General features: G+C 49.0%; 1 protein-coding gene across 2 annotated transcripts in view; it reads right to left on the bottom strand.

Moving 5' to 3' along the window:
- SCARB1 (scavenger receptor class B member 1) overlaps positions 1 to 10,787 on the bottom strand; it is a 39,866-nt gene extending 29,079 nt beyond the window's left edge. For both annotated transcript variants that reach the window (XM_073312828.2, XM_073312829.2), the window contains exon 1: positions 10,467 to 10,787. In XM_073312828.2, coding sequence (XP_073168929.1) covers positions 10,467 to 10,589 — 123 coding nt within the window. In that variant the 5' untranslated portion in view covers positions 10,590 to 10,787. The remainder of the gene's footprint in view (positions 1 to 10,466) is intronic.
- Between the last annotated feature and the right edge of the window lie 4,922 nt (positions 10,788 to 15,709).

Raw genomic sequence — 15,709 nt, 5'->3', positions numbered from 1 at the left:
AAACACACTCATGATGAAATGTTCTCCAAGCTCATGCTGTCCTCCCACACTGACAGAGCACAGACGAATGTGTGGAGGCAAATAATGTCAGAGTGCAGGAAAGCACAAAATGACCGGGAGGAGAGGTGGCGGGCTGAAGAGAGTAAGTGGCGGGCTGAAGAGAGGGCTGAAGCTCAAATGTGGCGGCAGCGTGATGAGAGGAGGCAGGATTCAATGCTGAGGCTGCTGCAGGACCAAACCAGTATGCTCCAGTGTATGGTTGAGCTGCAGCAAAGGCAGCTGGAGCACAGACTGCCACTGCTGCCCCTCTGTAACCAACCGCCCTCCTCCCCAAGTTCCATAGCCTCCACACCCAGACGCCCAAGAACGCGGTGGGGGGGGCCCTCCGGCCAACCAGCCACTCCACCACAGAGGATTGCCCAAAAAAAAGAAGGCTGTCATTCAATAAATTTTAAAGTTGTAAACTTTTAAAGTGCTGTGCTTAAAGTGCTGTGTGGCATTTTCCTTCCCTCCTCCACCACCCCTCCTGGGCTACCTTGGTAGTCATCCCCCTATTTCTGTGATGAATGAATAAAGAATGCATGAATGTGAAGCAACAATGACTTTATTGCCTCTGCAAGCGGTGATTGAAGGGAGGAGGGGAGGGTGGTTAGCTTACAGGGAAGTAGAGTGAACCAAGGGGCGGGGGGTTTCATCAAGGAGAAACCAACAGAACTTTCACACCGTAGCCTGGCCAGTCATGAAACTGGTTTTCAAAGCTTCTCTGATGCGTACCGCGCCCTCCTGTGCTCTTCTAACCGCCCTGGTGTCTGGCTGCGCGTAACCAGCAGCCAGGCGATTTGCCTCAACCTCCCACCCCGCCATAAACGTCTCCCCCTTACTCTCACAGATATTGTGGAGCACACAGCAAGCAGTAATAACAGTGGGAATATTGGTTTCGCTGAGGTCTAAGCGAGTCAGTAAACTGCGCCAGCGCGCCTTTAAACGTCCAAATGCACATTCTACCACCATTCTGCACTTGCTCAGCCTGTAGTTGAACAGCTCCTGACTACTGTCCAGGTTGCCTGTGTACGGCTTCATGAGCCATGGCATTAAGGGGTAGGCTGGGTCCCCAAGGATACATATAGGCATTTCAACATCCCCAACAGTTATTTTCTGGTCTGGGAATAAAGTCTTCCTGCAGCTTTTGAAACAGACCAGAGTTCCTGAAGATGTGAGCATCATGCACCTTTCCCGGCCATCCCACGTTGATGTTGGTGAAACGTCCCTTGTGATCCACCAGAGCTTGCAGCACTATCAAAAAGTACCCCTTGCGGTTTATGTACTCGGCGGCTTGGTGCTCCGGTGCCAAGATAGGGATATGGGTTCCGTCTATAGCCCCACCACTGTTAGGGAATCCCATTGCAGCAAAGCCATCCACTATGACCTGCACATTTCCCAGGGTCACTACCCTTGATATCAGCAGATCTTTGATTGCGTGGGCTACTTGCATCACAGCAGCCCCCACAGTAGATTTGCCCACTCCAAATTGATTCCCAACTGACCGGTAGCTGTCTGGCGTTGCAAGCTTCCACAGGGCTATCGCCACTCGCTTCTCAACTGTGAGGGCTGCTCTCATCTTGGTATTCATGCGCTTCAGGGCAGGGGAAAGCAAGTCACAAAGTTCCATGAAAGTGCCCTTACGCATGCGAAAGTTTCGCAGCCACTGGGAATTGTCCCAGACCTGCAACACTATGCGGTCCCACCAGTCTGTGCTTGTTTCCTGAGCCCAGAATCGGCGTTCCACAGCATGAACCTGCCCCATTAGCACCATGATGCATGCATTGGCAGGGCCCATGCTTTCAGAGAAATCTGTGTCCATCTCCTGATCACTCACGTGACCGCGCTGACGTCGCCTCCTCGCCCGGTATCGCTTTGCCAGGTTCTGGTGCTGCATATACTGCTGGATAATGCGTGTGGTGTTTAATGTGCTCCTAATTGCCAAAGTGAGCTGAGCGGCCTCCATGCTTGCCTTGGTATGGTGTCCGCACAGAAAAAAGGTGCGGAACGATTGTTTGCCGTTGCTCTGACGGAGGGAGGGGCGACTGACGACACGGCTTACAGGGTTGGCTTCAGGGAGCTAAAATCAACAAAGGGGGTGCCTGTACATCAAGGAGTATTTCAGGCAGGACTTCACGGAGGGTTCCAGTAAGAAATGGTGCACCTAAGTTATTGTCCTTATTGGAACAAGGTTAGCCTGGCCTCTGATTGATACATGGCTAGATTTACCTCGCTGCACCTTCTCTGTGAGTGACTGCAGTGTGATCTAGAAGAATGAGTCCCCTAGACAGGGGAGGGGGGGAAGCAAATGAGTACAAAACAAATCTGGTCTATTTCTTGTTTTGATCCACTCCATCTATCTTTTACATCTTTGGCTGCCAGCAGACGGTGCAGAAGGACTGCATGCCATCTACATCTCATGGCTGCTCGGCAGAAGATGGTACAGTACGACTGCTAGCAGTCCGCATCGCCTGCCCGCTCACCATAAGACGGTTCAATAGGACTGACTGCAGGACTAAAGAGAATGACCTGGTCAAGTCACTCCAAATTTAGTCCCTGCGCCCATGTCTGCCCAGGCGCTCCCAGCCGACGTGGCCAGGAGCACCTCGGACATGATGATGACGGCTACCAGTCGTACTGTACCGTCTGCTGCCACAAGGCAAGGGGTTGCTGCTACTGTGTAGCAATGCCGTACCGCGTCTGCCAGCACCCGGGAGACATAGGGTGACGCTTACCTGAGCGGGCTCCATGCTTGCAGTGGTATGGCGTCTGCACAGGTAACTCAGGAAAAAAGGCGCGAAATGATTGTCTGCCCTTGGTTTCACGGAGGGAGGGAGGGAACGGGGGCCTGACGATATGTACCCAGAACCACCCGCGACAATGTTTTAGCCCCATCAGGCATTGGGATCTCAACCCAGAATTCCAATGGGCAGCGGAGACTGCGGGAACTGTGGGATAGCTACCCACAGTGCAACGCTCCGGAAGGCGACTCTAGCCTCGGTACTGTGGAAGCGCTCCGCCGAGTTAATGCACTTAGAGCATTTTCTGTGGGGACACACACTCGAATATATAAAACCGATTTCTAAAAAACCAACTTCTATAAATTCGACCTTATTCCGTAGTGTAGACATACCCTCAGTGTTCTAAAACAAGAGCATATGATCTGTCAATGTTCTCTATTGTTGCAGCACTCAGTCTCTGCTGAATTTCTGCAGTATGCAACCCAAAACAGCTCTGCCTTGCTAGCAAAATGGGCCAGAGCAGCAACTGGTCCTGCAGCAGGACTTGGCAATATGAACTCAAGTGCATCAAGCAAATCAAAGTGTGAATCTGACTCTTCCCAACCTAGTGATCTGATCTCTCTTCTCCACATCCCTCCTCACACCAGGAGTTCATTTGTCTTCCAGCTACCAGACTGATTGGGGGGGGGGGGGGGGATTTTTAATTCTAGACACACTTAAGCCCAGACCCTCCAAAGTATTTAGGCTCTTGAAATCAATGGAAGTTAGGAGCCTAACTACCTTTGAGCGCCATAGTGCCTTTCCCCACTTTGGAAATAGTTAGTGCCACATCTGAAATTTGAGCCAGTGGGGTTGCATGGACCTAACAGAAGGTAGAATGTAGGTTATGCTTAATGCCTTATCCAAGTAAGTGTCTGGATCTTTGAATTGCTCTACCGGAGCTCTGGGTATTTCACACTCTGAAAAGTCAGGACTCTTTAGCAATCATCCTAGCTGCAGATAACTGCACACATGCCAGACCTGGCCTGCATGCCCCATTGCAGAAGGGAAGGAACAGTAGAAGGACATTAGCTGCACAGCATTAATCAAACTGTCAGCTTTTAATCCATCTTAATGCTTCTTATGGGGACACATGGCATTTTCAGAACTTCCTGGGGAGCTAGCCAGAGAGATTCCTCTACTGCAATAATCATATCTGTCAAAAGCTCAGATTCATTTACCGTAGGGTTGGGACATTTGACTGGTCCAAAAATAATTGATCAGTCAACTATTGGTCAAGCATGGTCACATGTCAAAAATGGTCTAATATTTTAAAGCACTAATTTACTAGAACAGTAACAAAAAGAGAAAGACCTGATGGTCTCCATTTGGCTTAGCCTTAGATAGATATTTATGTATAATTAGCAAAAACCCAGATTTGACTGAGTTATTTTAGCACAGAAAAAATGCTATACAATGAAATGAAGTCCCTCCCGCACTGCCTTCTGGTTAGTTTCTATAGGTTTGTCTAGTCAGTTTAGACTATAAACTCTTCAGGGCAAGGACTGTGTCTTAACTTGTTTAATGTGCTTTGTAAGCCACCCCATAGGTTTATGGCCTGCTATACAAAGAAAGATATTGTAGAAGATTTCAGGCAATCAAGAGGCTTTATGTTCAATTATTTGGTCTTTCTTCCCCTCCCCCTGCCCCACAACCACCAGATGGCAAAACAGGTAGTAAAATGACATTTAACCAGCCTAACGGGGTATCATGATGCAATGAAATATTTAGGTGGCTGCCTACAGCAAGACCTTCTTGCTGGAATATTTGACAATATTTAACAGTGATCAAATAATAGGTGGTCGACTGACATGTCACAGGGCCCCCCCCCCCCCCATGAAGCTACATTGCTCAGGCTTCAGCCCCAGGTGGCAGGGCTCAGGGACCTGGGTTTCAGCTCCATGCAGTGGGACTTCGATTTGCTGCCCTGTGCCCCAGCAAGTCTAATGCTGGCCCTGCTAGAGGCCCCCTAGGAGGATTTAGATTTCTACCAGCTACTCAAAAGCTTATTAAGCCTGGCAGCTGTAGCCCAGAAAACACACTGAACTTAAACAGTTTTGCTGCATGACATTTGTTCATTAGACAGTTGTCCAACTACATTGGCTGCAGAAGCAGTACAAGCTTGCTAAGTAAGCCAGTGTTTCATTCAAATCCAGGGTCCTTGTAATCATAGCGGCAGAGTGAAGTAGTAGGACCAATATCATGGAAATTAGGGGTCAGCCAGGAATCAGCCCTAAATTAAAATCTGCTAAGAATTAACATTTCTCATTAATATACAGGTGGTTATTTGATCACCAAGCCACCTCCTTTACAATGTTATGACCTCTATGTTATAACGGTGCTCTCTGCATAGGCTGTACCCAGCTTACACTCAAATCATTGGATGAAAGTATCACCATATCGACTATTTGTATCGCCGACATTCACTAGATCAAGCCTCTTAACAAGACAAGTACTTACAGATGGACAAGTCATGTTTCTTTCCCTGTGTCATCAAACACGCATGGTGTGGGGAGGACCATTGAGACAAAATAACTACAGTTGATGGCATCACACAAAGACATTCCTAGATCTGGAAAATCTCTGGGGCAACCCAGCAGGCAGCACCTGATGGAGCCAGAGCGCACATCCTTTCGTGTATCAGAGAGTCTAACAGCTCAGAGTGCTGGGGTGTCTTAGTCCGTCCTGCCAACATGTCAGAGGAGCATCCAACACAGCTTTGGAATAGAATGAGCGAAGGAAGGCCAGATCTCCGAGAGGCTGACATTTCGTACAAAGTAAATCACTAAGTCCTTGTAGCAAGTCTGAGACAGCTGCCACTCATGATTGTCCCAGTTCCAGTCACCCCACTACAATCATGCTGGTGCTCTATATGTTTTTATGGAATGTAGAACACTTCCTCAGTATAAACGTCCAGGGGCAAGTATAACTGACCGATTTATACTAAGGTTTACTCATGCTGGTATTCAGGGAAATAAGAAAGAGCCCAAGCTACCTGGAGGCAGTTAATCAGTAGCCCTAGTTATTGACGGCTGGTCTAAAACCATTTAAAAAGATTAAGACTTGCATATGTTGAATCCTTTACTGTGTTATCACGGCAAACCTCAATCAGTTACACAAATATAAATTTTGCAAATGGGATAAGAGGAAGGAGAAATAAGGTATTAAAATTAGATCATGCTAGTAAAAGGCCGAGGAATAGAGGAGGGGGAAGGTCTCCTCAATATCCAATTTCTTGCTATCTTTGCCACACATCTCGAAGTGTCAGCCAGTTCATCTCACTATCTCTTCCCTGGACCTTAGATACTCTTGATTCCCAAGTCAACATTACGTGTTCAGAAATCCCATTTAGCATAAGAGAACCTCTTGCTGCCAGGCACCTGGTATTATAATCTTTGACCTGCTACATAACAAGCATATTAACTTCACTGGCATCCTAGGCATTGCATTAAATATGCTGTTAAGACGATCTTCGACCTCAGGAGCAAGCGGCAGCAGCCACCACTGCTACTGCCTAAGAAGCTGGCTCCACCATTGCCAGTTCAGGAAGTTCAACAAGCAACTTTCCATTGCTGAGCACTTCTACTATTGAGAGCAGTCGCCCAGGACCCTAGTAGGGGGAAAGCCCAGGATGAGGCTTCAAATTTTTCACCAAACACCCCGTAAGGACAGCACCACATTACACAGATATTGTAAGCAGGAGTCTGCTATCTAGGTACTTGTATTCAAGTCCTGTGAGCGCCGTACAAGCACCTACTCACCCACTCCAAACACATATGGCCTGAATGCTGAACTGCACCTCAGGTTTGATTCGGCCAAAACTAAAGAAAGTGACTTGTCAGCATTTTACAGGAATAAAAATGCTCTCAAGTACAGCATGTCCTAAGGCTGGGATTTTAAAGGAGACTAAGGGACCCTGACATCACTTTAAAGTTTTCCATCACTTTAAAGGGGATTTGGGTGCCCAACTCCTTGGCTCCTCTGAAATCCCAGGCTAAAAGGCGCTAGAATGTAACACACTAGTGTCATAAAACAAGTATTTAAGTCTCTAGCTTGTACGGCTTCCTGATGACTCTAAATACTGTCACAATCTATGGCCACTTACAGCTTTATGTCTATCACAAAGCCACATGCCATGGCCACCACTGGAACTTGACAGCAACAGTAAACGTACATCTCAGATCCCTCCTGCTCCAAGAGGGCAGGCCTCCTATCACTTGAGCTAAAGAAAATCTCCTTTAGCTCTTAGCAATATAGGGCCTATGTCAAGGGAGCAGCTCTGACTCTATCCAGATGAATGTAATGAAACACATGCTACCTAGTACAATCAATAAAGTTGATCTTTCACCACAAGAATTATTGCGGGTCATCCAGGATGTTACTTGATGCTGAGGGCAAAACCTGCTAAAAGATGCCATTAATTATATTATATTAGTTAACCTCACAAGTTTAAACAAGTCCTATGCAGTCAGGACATGCTCCCTTGTCAAAATGAAATTTAAAAACACCTAATGAAAAGTTGAGGAAACTTAAAATCACACTGCTTTGTTAGGGGAAAAAAGTCACCCTCCAGTGATCTATTCTCAATGGCAGCATAACAACTTACGAAAGATGCTATATAAAAGTCTCTGAAGGATCCCAGACTGAGGAGGGATATGAGAACAGATTTCAAGTACATAAAAGGCTGTTACAAGGAAGAGGGAGAACAGTTGTTCTTGTTAACCTCCGAGGATAGGACAAGCAGCAATGGGCTTAAACTGCAGCGAGAGATTTTTAAGTTGGACATTAGGAAAAACTTCCAAACTGTCAGGGTAGCTAAACACTGGAATAAATTGCCTAGGGAGGTTGTGAAATCTCTGTCACTGAAGGTTTTTAAGAGCAGGTTAGACAAACACCAGTCAGGGATGGTCTAGATAATATTTAGCCCTGCCTTGAGTGCAGGGGACTGGACTAGAAGATCTCTCAAGGTTCCTTCCAATCCTATGATTCTATGACATTGTCTATACTAGACAAGTTTGAACCATTGCAGCTTCATCAGTGGTAGCACTAGAGTAAAGCAGACACAAGGGTTTTTTTGTTGTTGTTGTTGTTTTAAATCAAAACATCATCTTTCCCTGCTTAAAGAGGGTCTACACAGCACAGGGGGAAAAGATTCCAGCAGCCACCAATTAGAGCTAGCAGAATGTAGGTAAAGTATTGGCAGGAGACCTAGTCAGAAACTTAGTGATAAAACACAGCTAGCCTGCGAGCTGGGAAGCTCCGGAGTCTCTGCCCCAGGGCAGACTCATGGTTTGGCTGCTGCCCTCATGTCACAGGCCCTGAGAGCCCCAGCAGCTTTGGAGTGAAACTGGCATCTGCTGACAGTGTCACTGTTGCAATAAACAATGTCATTTACTCCATAGCTGAAGGGTGGTCGGGTAGACCAAATTTTCATTTGGAAACACCATTCCAGAATGTCTGGTTTTGTTGTAATTCAAAACAGAACCATATTTTGAAATGCCAAAGTTTCTCGTGAACTTGAAATCCTGATCACTGTTGCCAACAGGGGTAGAGGCAGGAAATTTCAGGGAAAAGGAATGTAGCAGCTTTTCACATAGCCCTAATTTGTACAGGTTTGGGAGGTCTACTTATATTTCTTTTGTGCTAACCCTTCTGGTTGGGGGTGGAGGTGGGGGAGAACCTGGATTTATGCTGGAAATGGCCCACCTTGATTATCATACACATTGTAAGGAGAGTGATCACTTTAGATAAGCTATTACCAGCAGGAGAGTGGGATGGGGGGAGAGAAAACCTTTTATAGTGGTAAACACCCATTTTTTCGTGGTTTGTATGTATAAGAACATCTTCTATATTTTCCACAGTATGCATCCGATGAAGTGAGCTGTAGCTCATGAAAGCTTATGCTCAGATAAATTGGTTTGTCTCTAAGGTGCCACAAGTACTCCTTTTCTTTTTGCGAATACAGACTAACACGGCTGTTACTCTGAAACCTTCTGGTCTTCTATTGCTACCTATCCCAGGGACCAAATACTTCATTTTCATTAACAAATGCTGCCGTTATGTCACGAAGCAATTAGAACTAGTGTTGCTTGGGAAGGGAACAGAGACCTTAAAATATACTACAGCGCAGGTTGGAGTTTTTTAGCACGAACCCCGAGCTTTCTACAGCATCCTTCGCTTCAGTAATGGTTAGCATTTTGAACACATAAGGGGCAATGCATGATTTATTACAATACTCAGTACAGCAATCGTTTACAGAAGTGTTACTATCTAGGACTTGGGGGTCCATTAGCATTGCTCAGTATAGTACATCTTTAAGAGCTAAAAGTCAATCAGCCAAAGTCATCCATATCTGGAGCAGGACAGAAAAGCTTTTGTGACAAAGTTTTTCACCTAACAGAGAAGTAGGTCATGTTTCTGAAGCACTCCTAATGGGTTATAGAGTAACAGCCGTGTTAGTCTGTATTCGCAAAAAGAAAAGGAGTACTTGTGGCACCTTAGAGACTAACCAATTTATTTGAGCATGAGCATTCGTGAGCTACAGCATCCGATGAAGTGAGCTGTAGCTCACGAAAGCTCATGCTCAAATAAATTGGTTAGTCTCTAAGGTGCCACAAGTACTCCTTTTCTTTTTGCTAATGGGTTATGTTACCAATGCATTTTAGCGGGGAAGGAGGAAGCATGCAAGCAGAGAGCCCCAGCACCCAGACATCACTCCTGTAATGCTGGATGGGAAGGAAGGCAAATTTTAACCATATGCACAAGGAGCAGAGAAAAAAAACAAAAAGATACTGTGGGGAAGTGCGAGAGCCTCACACCCCCACCCTGCTCATTCCCCCACCAAGCCATCCCCAGACCAAGGGGACAGAGGAGTGCTTCAGGTCACAAGCCACGGCTGACCAGAACCCCCCAGTCGGTCATTTGTGCATCTGAGCCCAACTCCTCACATGAGCATACAGAAATACTTCATGTCAGTAGTATTTGTCCCCTCACCTTGTTTACTCCTCACCAGAACTGACTCCTTTCTACCTTAGTATCCTCTATGGACCAGCTTTAACGCTTATTGATTTCAGGGGGGAGTTAGAGGGGCCAGCACCTGGCAGGGCCAATGAAGAAGAGTTGACTAACTAGAACAGAATTCACTGTTCCTGGGGCACTAGAGAGGACAGATGGGGTGTCGTGTCAATCAACCCTGGGCTAGCGGGGGTAGTCTGCCCTTCGCCCCACATGGGGACATGTCATTACCCAGCCAGCTGCAGCCCACTTCGCCTGTCCTGTGTGCCCCCATCCCTTCTGGGTAGGAAAAAGGTTCCCCAGCCCTGCCAGGGGGATCAGGCTAGGTGACCTAGTGGGGTCCCTTCCAGCCCGAGACTTCTAGGAGCCTCAGCGGAGGGAGATTTGAAACATCAGCCCGGTCAGCACCTCAGCACGCAGGGAGGCTGGAGCTCGAGCGAGCCCGGAGCTCGAGCGAGCCCGGCAAGGCGGATCTGGAGGCGAGAGGGGCACGATACAGACATTAGCGGGGGGGAACCTGGTGCCGCCGCCGCCCCCAGCCTTTGATGGGGGAAGGCAAAGGGGTCGCCAGCCCGGCTGGCTCCAGCGCAGGATGCACCCCCCCGCACGGCGAGCCCAGGGCGCGGGTATCACCTTGATGACCTGGTCCCGGACCACGCTGGGCAGGACGAAGAACAGGACGAGGCCGAAGAGGGCGAAGGCCAGCCCGGTCAGCCCCAGCGCCAGGGGGACTCTGCGCCCCGCGGGAGCGGCCATGGCGAGCAGAGAGGCGTCCCCGGCAGCGCAGCCACCAGCCGGGCCTCGCCGCCGACTCCGCGGTTTTATTCCCTCCGCCCACGCCGGGCCGGGCCGGGCCGGGCCCGCCCCCTCGGCCGGCTCTGCCCAGCGCTCGGCGGGAAGGGCCGCGCCCGCCCCCGGCCGCAGCGGCCTCTGGCTAGGGGGACCCGAGCGAGGCTGTTCCCCGCCCCGAGGAGCAGGAGGCGGGGGCGGTTCTCTCCACAGTCCCCGTCACAGGAGCCTCCCTGGGGAGCGTTTTTCCAGAAATCCGCCCCCGCCACGATCCTGGGGAGCTTTTCTCCAACCCCCCCCCACCTCCTCCCCCAGGATCCTGGGAAGCTGTTCTCCAACCCCCCCACCTCCCCTCCCCCCAGATCCCGGGGAGCGTCTCTCCAACACCCCCCGACCACCACCACAAAGATCCTGGGGAGCTTCTCTCCAATCCTCCCCCCACCCCCAGGGAGCTTCTCTCCAACCCCCCCCCACACCTCCTCCCCCAGGATCCTGGGGAGCTGTTCTCCAACCCCCCCACCTCCCCTCCCCCCAGATCCCGGGGAGCGTCTCTCCAACACCCCCCGACCACCACCACAAAGATCCTGGGGAGCTTCTCTCCAATCCTCCCCCCACCCCCAGGGAGCTTCTCTCCAACCCCCCCCCCACACCTCCTCCCCCAGGATCCTGGGGAGCTGTTCTCCAACCCCCCCACCTCCCCTCCCCCCAGATCCCGGGGAGCGTCTCTCCAACACCCCCCGACCACCACCACAAAGATCCTGGGGAGCTTCTCTCCAATCCTCCCCCCACCCCCAGGGAGCTTCTCTCCAACCCCCCCCCACACCTCCTCCCCCAGGATCCTGGGGAGCTGTTCTCCAACCCCCCCACCTCCCCTCCCCCCAGATCCCGGGGAGCGTCTCTCCAACACCCCCCGACCACCACCACAAAGATCCTGGGGAGCTTCTCTCCAATCCTCCCCCCACCCCCAGGGAGCTTCTCTCCAACCCCCCCCCCCCACACCTCCTCCCCCAGGATCCTGGGGAGCTGTTCTCCATTTCCCCCACCTTCCCTCCCCCCAGATCCCGGGGAGCTTTTCTCCAACCACCCCCCACACACACACACACCAAGATCCTGGGGAACTTTTCTCCACCCCACCCCCCGAGAGATCCGCGGGAGCTATTCTCCAACCACACCCCCCCCCAGATCCTGGGGAGCTTTTCTCCAACCCCCCCCACGTCCTCCCCCAGGATCTCCCCCCAGATCCCGGGGAGCTTCTCTCCACCCCCCCACCTACTCCCCCAGGATCCTGGGGAGCTGTTCTCCAACCCCCCCCCACCTCCCCTCCCCCCAGATCCCGGGGAGCGTCTCTCCAACACCCCCCGACCACCACCACAAAGATCCTGGGGAGCTTCTCTCCAATCCTCCCCCCACCCCCAGATCCCAGGGAGCTTCTCTCCAACCCCCCCACACCTCCTCCCCCAGGATCCTGGGGAGCTGTTCTCCATTTCCCCCACCTTCCCTCCCCCCAGATCCCGGGGAGCTTTTCTCCAACCACCCCCCACACACACACACACACCAAGATCCTGGGGAACTTTTCTCCACCCCACCCCCTGCGAGATCCAGGGGAGCTATTCTCCAACCACACACACCCCCCAAGATCCTGGGGAGCTTTTCTCCAACCCCTCCAAGATCCTGGGAGCTTTTTTCCAGCCCCCCCCCCCACCTCCTCCCCTAGGATCCTGGGAGCTTTTCTGCAACCTCCCACCGCCAAGATCGCAGGGAGCTTCTCTCCAACCACCCCCCCTCCAGATCCCAGGGAGCTTGTCTCCAACACACACACCCCAGATCCTGGGGAGCTTTTCTCCAACTCCCCAACTAGGGTGGCCAATTTTGGTTGGACTATTCCTGGCTGTTTCATCACATGACAGTCTTTAATTAAAAATTAATCTTTAATTCCTGGAGACTCCAGGGTAATCATGGAGGGTTGGCAACCCTATCCCCACCATTCCCCCAGGATCCTGGGGAGTTTTTCTCCAGTCTCTCCCCGCCTCCTCCCTCAAGATCCTGAGGTGCTTTTCTCTAATCTTGCCCCTTCCAACCCCCAGGACAAATCCGCTTCTGGGTTGTTTTTTTTCCCAACAATCCACTCCAAGAGACCCATGAGAATCTGTGAAATCTTGTATAAGGCACTGGGAGTTCTTGTAATTTTTTTCGCTTTGAGCGAGTCCTGGTTCGTGATGGGTAGGTGTCCGGGTCACACAACTTCCTTGTCATTTGGCACTAGCTGGCACTCAGTCTCCGTAGAGAGGCCAGGAAGCAAATGGACCCTGGAGGCAAACTAAACTCCCATGCCAGAAGCGGTGCTGCCAGCACCAGGGGTGTAGCTGAGGCCCACTGGCAAGGCAGAATTGATGAGCTTGCACGAATGCTGTCCTTCCAGTATCCTAGGCTGTTTCTGTGAACAAAGAAAGGCGTTGGATCTCACAGCTGTCAAGCCTGCAGCTTGCTGCAGCACTGACATTCATATAATTGGTTTCTTTAAATCATAACATCACTAGTACCAGGCCTTATATTTCAAATCAACTGTGTAATAATTACGGGCTCAATTTTGAAGTCTATGCTGAGGCAAAACAACTATTGATTGGTTCCAGCTGGAGTTTTACCTAATAAGGACCATAGAATTGGGTCTAGTTATGCAGAACCCTGTATTCTAAATCAGCTAACCTAACAAAAGTCCAGTTCAGACTGTTCTAGAAAATTGTTTATGAAAATCAGCAAAAGGTGAAGGCAAACTGGTTCAAAGTTAAACTATAAGTGATCTTTTTCCAAGGCTCCTAGTGAAACCACATGCTGAGATGACAGTGAGCTGAAAGATTCTAGAAGTGGGAGGAAATGCTTACAGCTGATATCACTGAAAAGTGTCTCAGAAGGTTAATGTTCACAGGATGAAGCTGAAGTCTCTTTGTGGCCATTCAAAGGAGCCAGGGGGCCAAAAGCTGCAAGCTTTACTGGGATAGCTGCCACCCCAGTCACCTGGAACCCACCATGATACCACTGGGCCTTCATCCGCCTGATCTTAAACAATGGTCTACCCACATGAGGCCAGAAAGCAGGGCTCAGACAACACCACCACCAGCTTCGCCTAAATCCAGGACGTGACACTTTGGGCTAGTGGACACTACAAAATTAAGTCAACAGACAGCCACTGCAGTAATTAAAGCAATGGTTCACTTCCACACTTGCTTCTTCTGTCAGGGGTGCACATCCTCACCACATGCACTTCCACAGACTGAAGTGAGATATTGTGTGACACTGGCAGCTGGAGCCTGGGGCTGACCGCCTCAGTTGTACATGCGGGGTTCACAGCTGCCCCTGCCTCCCCCAAGCTGTCAGCCTAATTTCTGGCTAACAACTTGGGCTGTCAGCACGCAGGGAAGTCTCACAGCTGCCAACCCAGCACCTGAGTGAGTTTGGGCTGTCAGCTTTGGAGGTCAAGGGAGGGCTCCAGCTGTCAGCCCCATTTGAGGCAGACAGCCAACAGGTGATTTAAGTAGCACAGTCTACACCCATACTGCATCATCCTAACTACATCGACATAAGCGCTGCGACTCTCATGGAGGTGGAGTTATGTCAGTGCAGCTGGCCACTTCAGGCATGTGCTGTATTAAGGGCTTTTATTCAGTAATAAACGTTATGCTGTTTTGTGTTTAAATTCCAGTTATCACAAATCATGAGGAAAAATTAGTAAACAATGAATCATTCACGCTTTTCTAATGTACTGAGAACAATTAAGAATGTAAAAATATTAAGCTATGTAGTTGCTTAATTTATATATATAAATAAAATGTTCCCTCCCAGAAAACAAAAACAGGTACCAACAAAAAATCTAGTGTAAAGGCTCTATCTAGTTTCAAATCAGCATGTTCTAATGTTTATATTAAGCAATGAGAATGCACCTCCCTTTAGAAAATAATTGAAATACAAATGGAAAAGTTTATTAAAATGGATTTAAATCAATCTATCCTGATTCTTAGTCTTTAAATAGTGCTTTATGTTCAAAGCACTGTAACACATTAGTTTATCATACAAGTAATCTGAATTACATCAGAGGTACTCTCAATTAGAAATCACTGCTTTGAAGTAGATTGGCACCCACACCATGTGCTCCCCTAGGACAGGAGTTGGGAAAAAATATTTGAAATTACATAGTGACTTTATGTAGGCTAAACTCACCCAGAGGGCCTGGCCTAACATTTTTCCAAAGTTTCCCACAAGAATTTTGTTCCCAGTGGTCAGAACCTTAGTTACACATTTATTCAAAATATACAATTCTCCAGCATCCTCCTAGCACACCATCAGCAGTCTCAGAAGCTAACATCACATGTTGAACTACCAATGCAGATTCCCTGTCTCCTTGAAGGCCTCAGGAACTTTTGATTGCAGTCTAAACAGCAGGCCTTGACTCCTGCACAGACCAGGAACAGGAGACAGCATAGTCACCATAAACTCATTAAGCAACTGTGTATTTAATGTGATGCATTACTCTGCTCTACCAGTAGATTACACAAACAGAAGATAGGGTTCCATAGCATTCACAATGTTCCATATAAATTTGTCCCTACCAACAATCAAAGCATTTCAAGAGGCATTTGAGACTCCTGTTTTTCCATCTCTAATTAGAAGAGCCCATCCACACCGAGACAGATCACTTAGGACTAGGTTAGATCCCTCAGAATGTTTCTAATTACCACCAACTCCTTGAATTCCCTTCTAGTTCCATGGGTTTTCAGCAGCAGCATTTCTAGCACTGTACTGGAAACAAAACTACTGCTCAATTTAATTCACTATTTCAAACCAGGGTGTTGCATTCCTGTTATTAGAGATGCAGATGCATTGTTGAAATTTTAACATACTTCAAGTTCTCTTCACCCCAATTATTGGGCGGGGAGAAGATATCAAGCATCCTCATCTTTTATTGCTAAATGTAGCAGCAAAATGTTTACACTAGACTTGAGGCCTTAGCTAGTGTACTCTGTACCAGCGGTTTTCAAACTTCTCTTCTGGGGACCCAGTTGAAGAAAATTGTCGATGCCAGTGACCCAACAGAG

The sequence above is a fragment of the Lepidochelys kempii genome, chromosome 15 (genome assembly GCF_965140285.1).
Source record: "Lepidochelys kempii isolate rLepKem1 chromosome 15, rLepKem1.hap1, whole genome shotgun sequence".
Lineage (NCBI taxonomy): Eukaryota > Metazoa > Chordata > Testudines > Cheloniidae > Lepidochelys > Lepidochelys kempii.
This window is presented reverse-complemented; position numbering and strand designations above follow the sequence as displayed.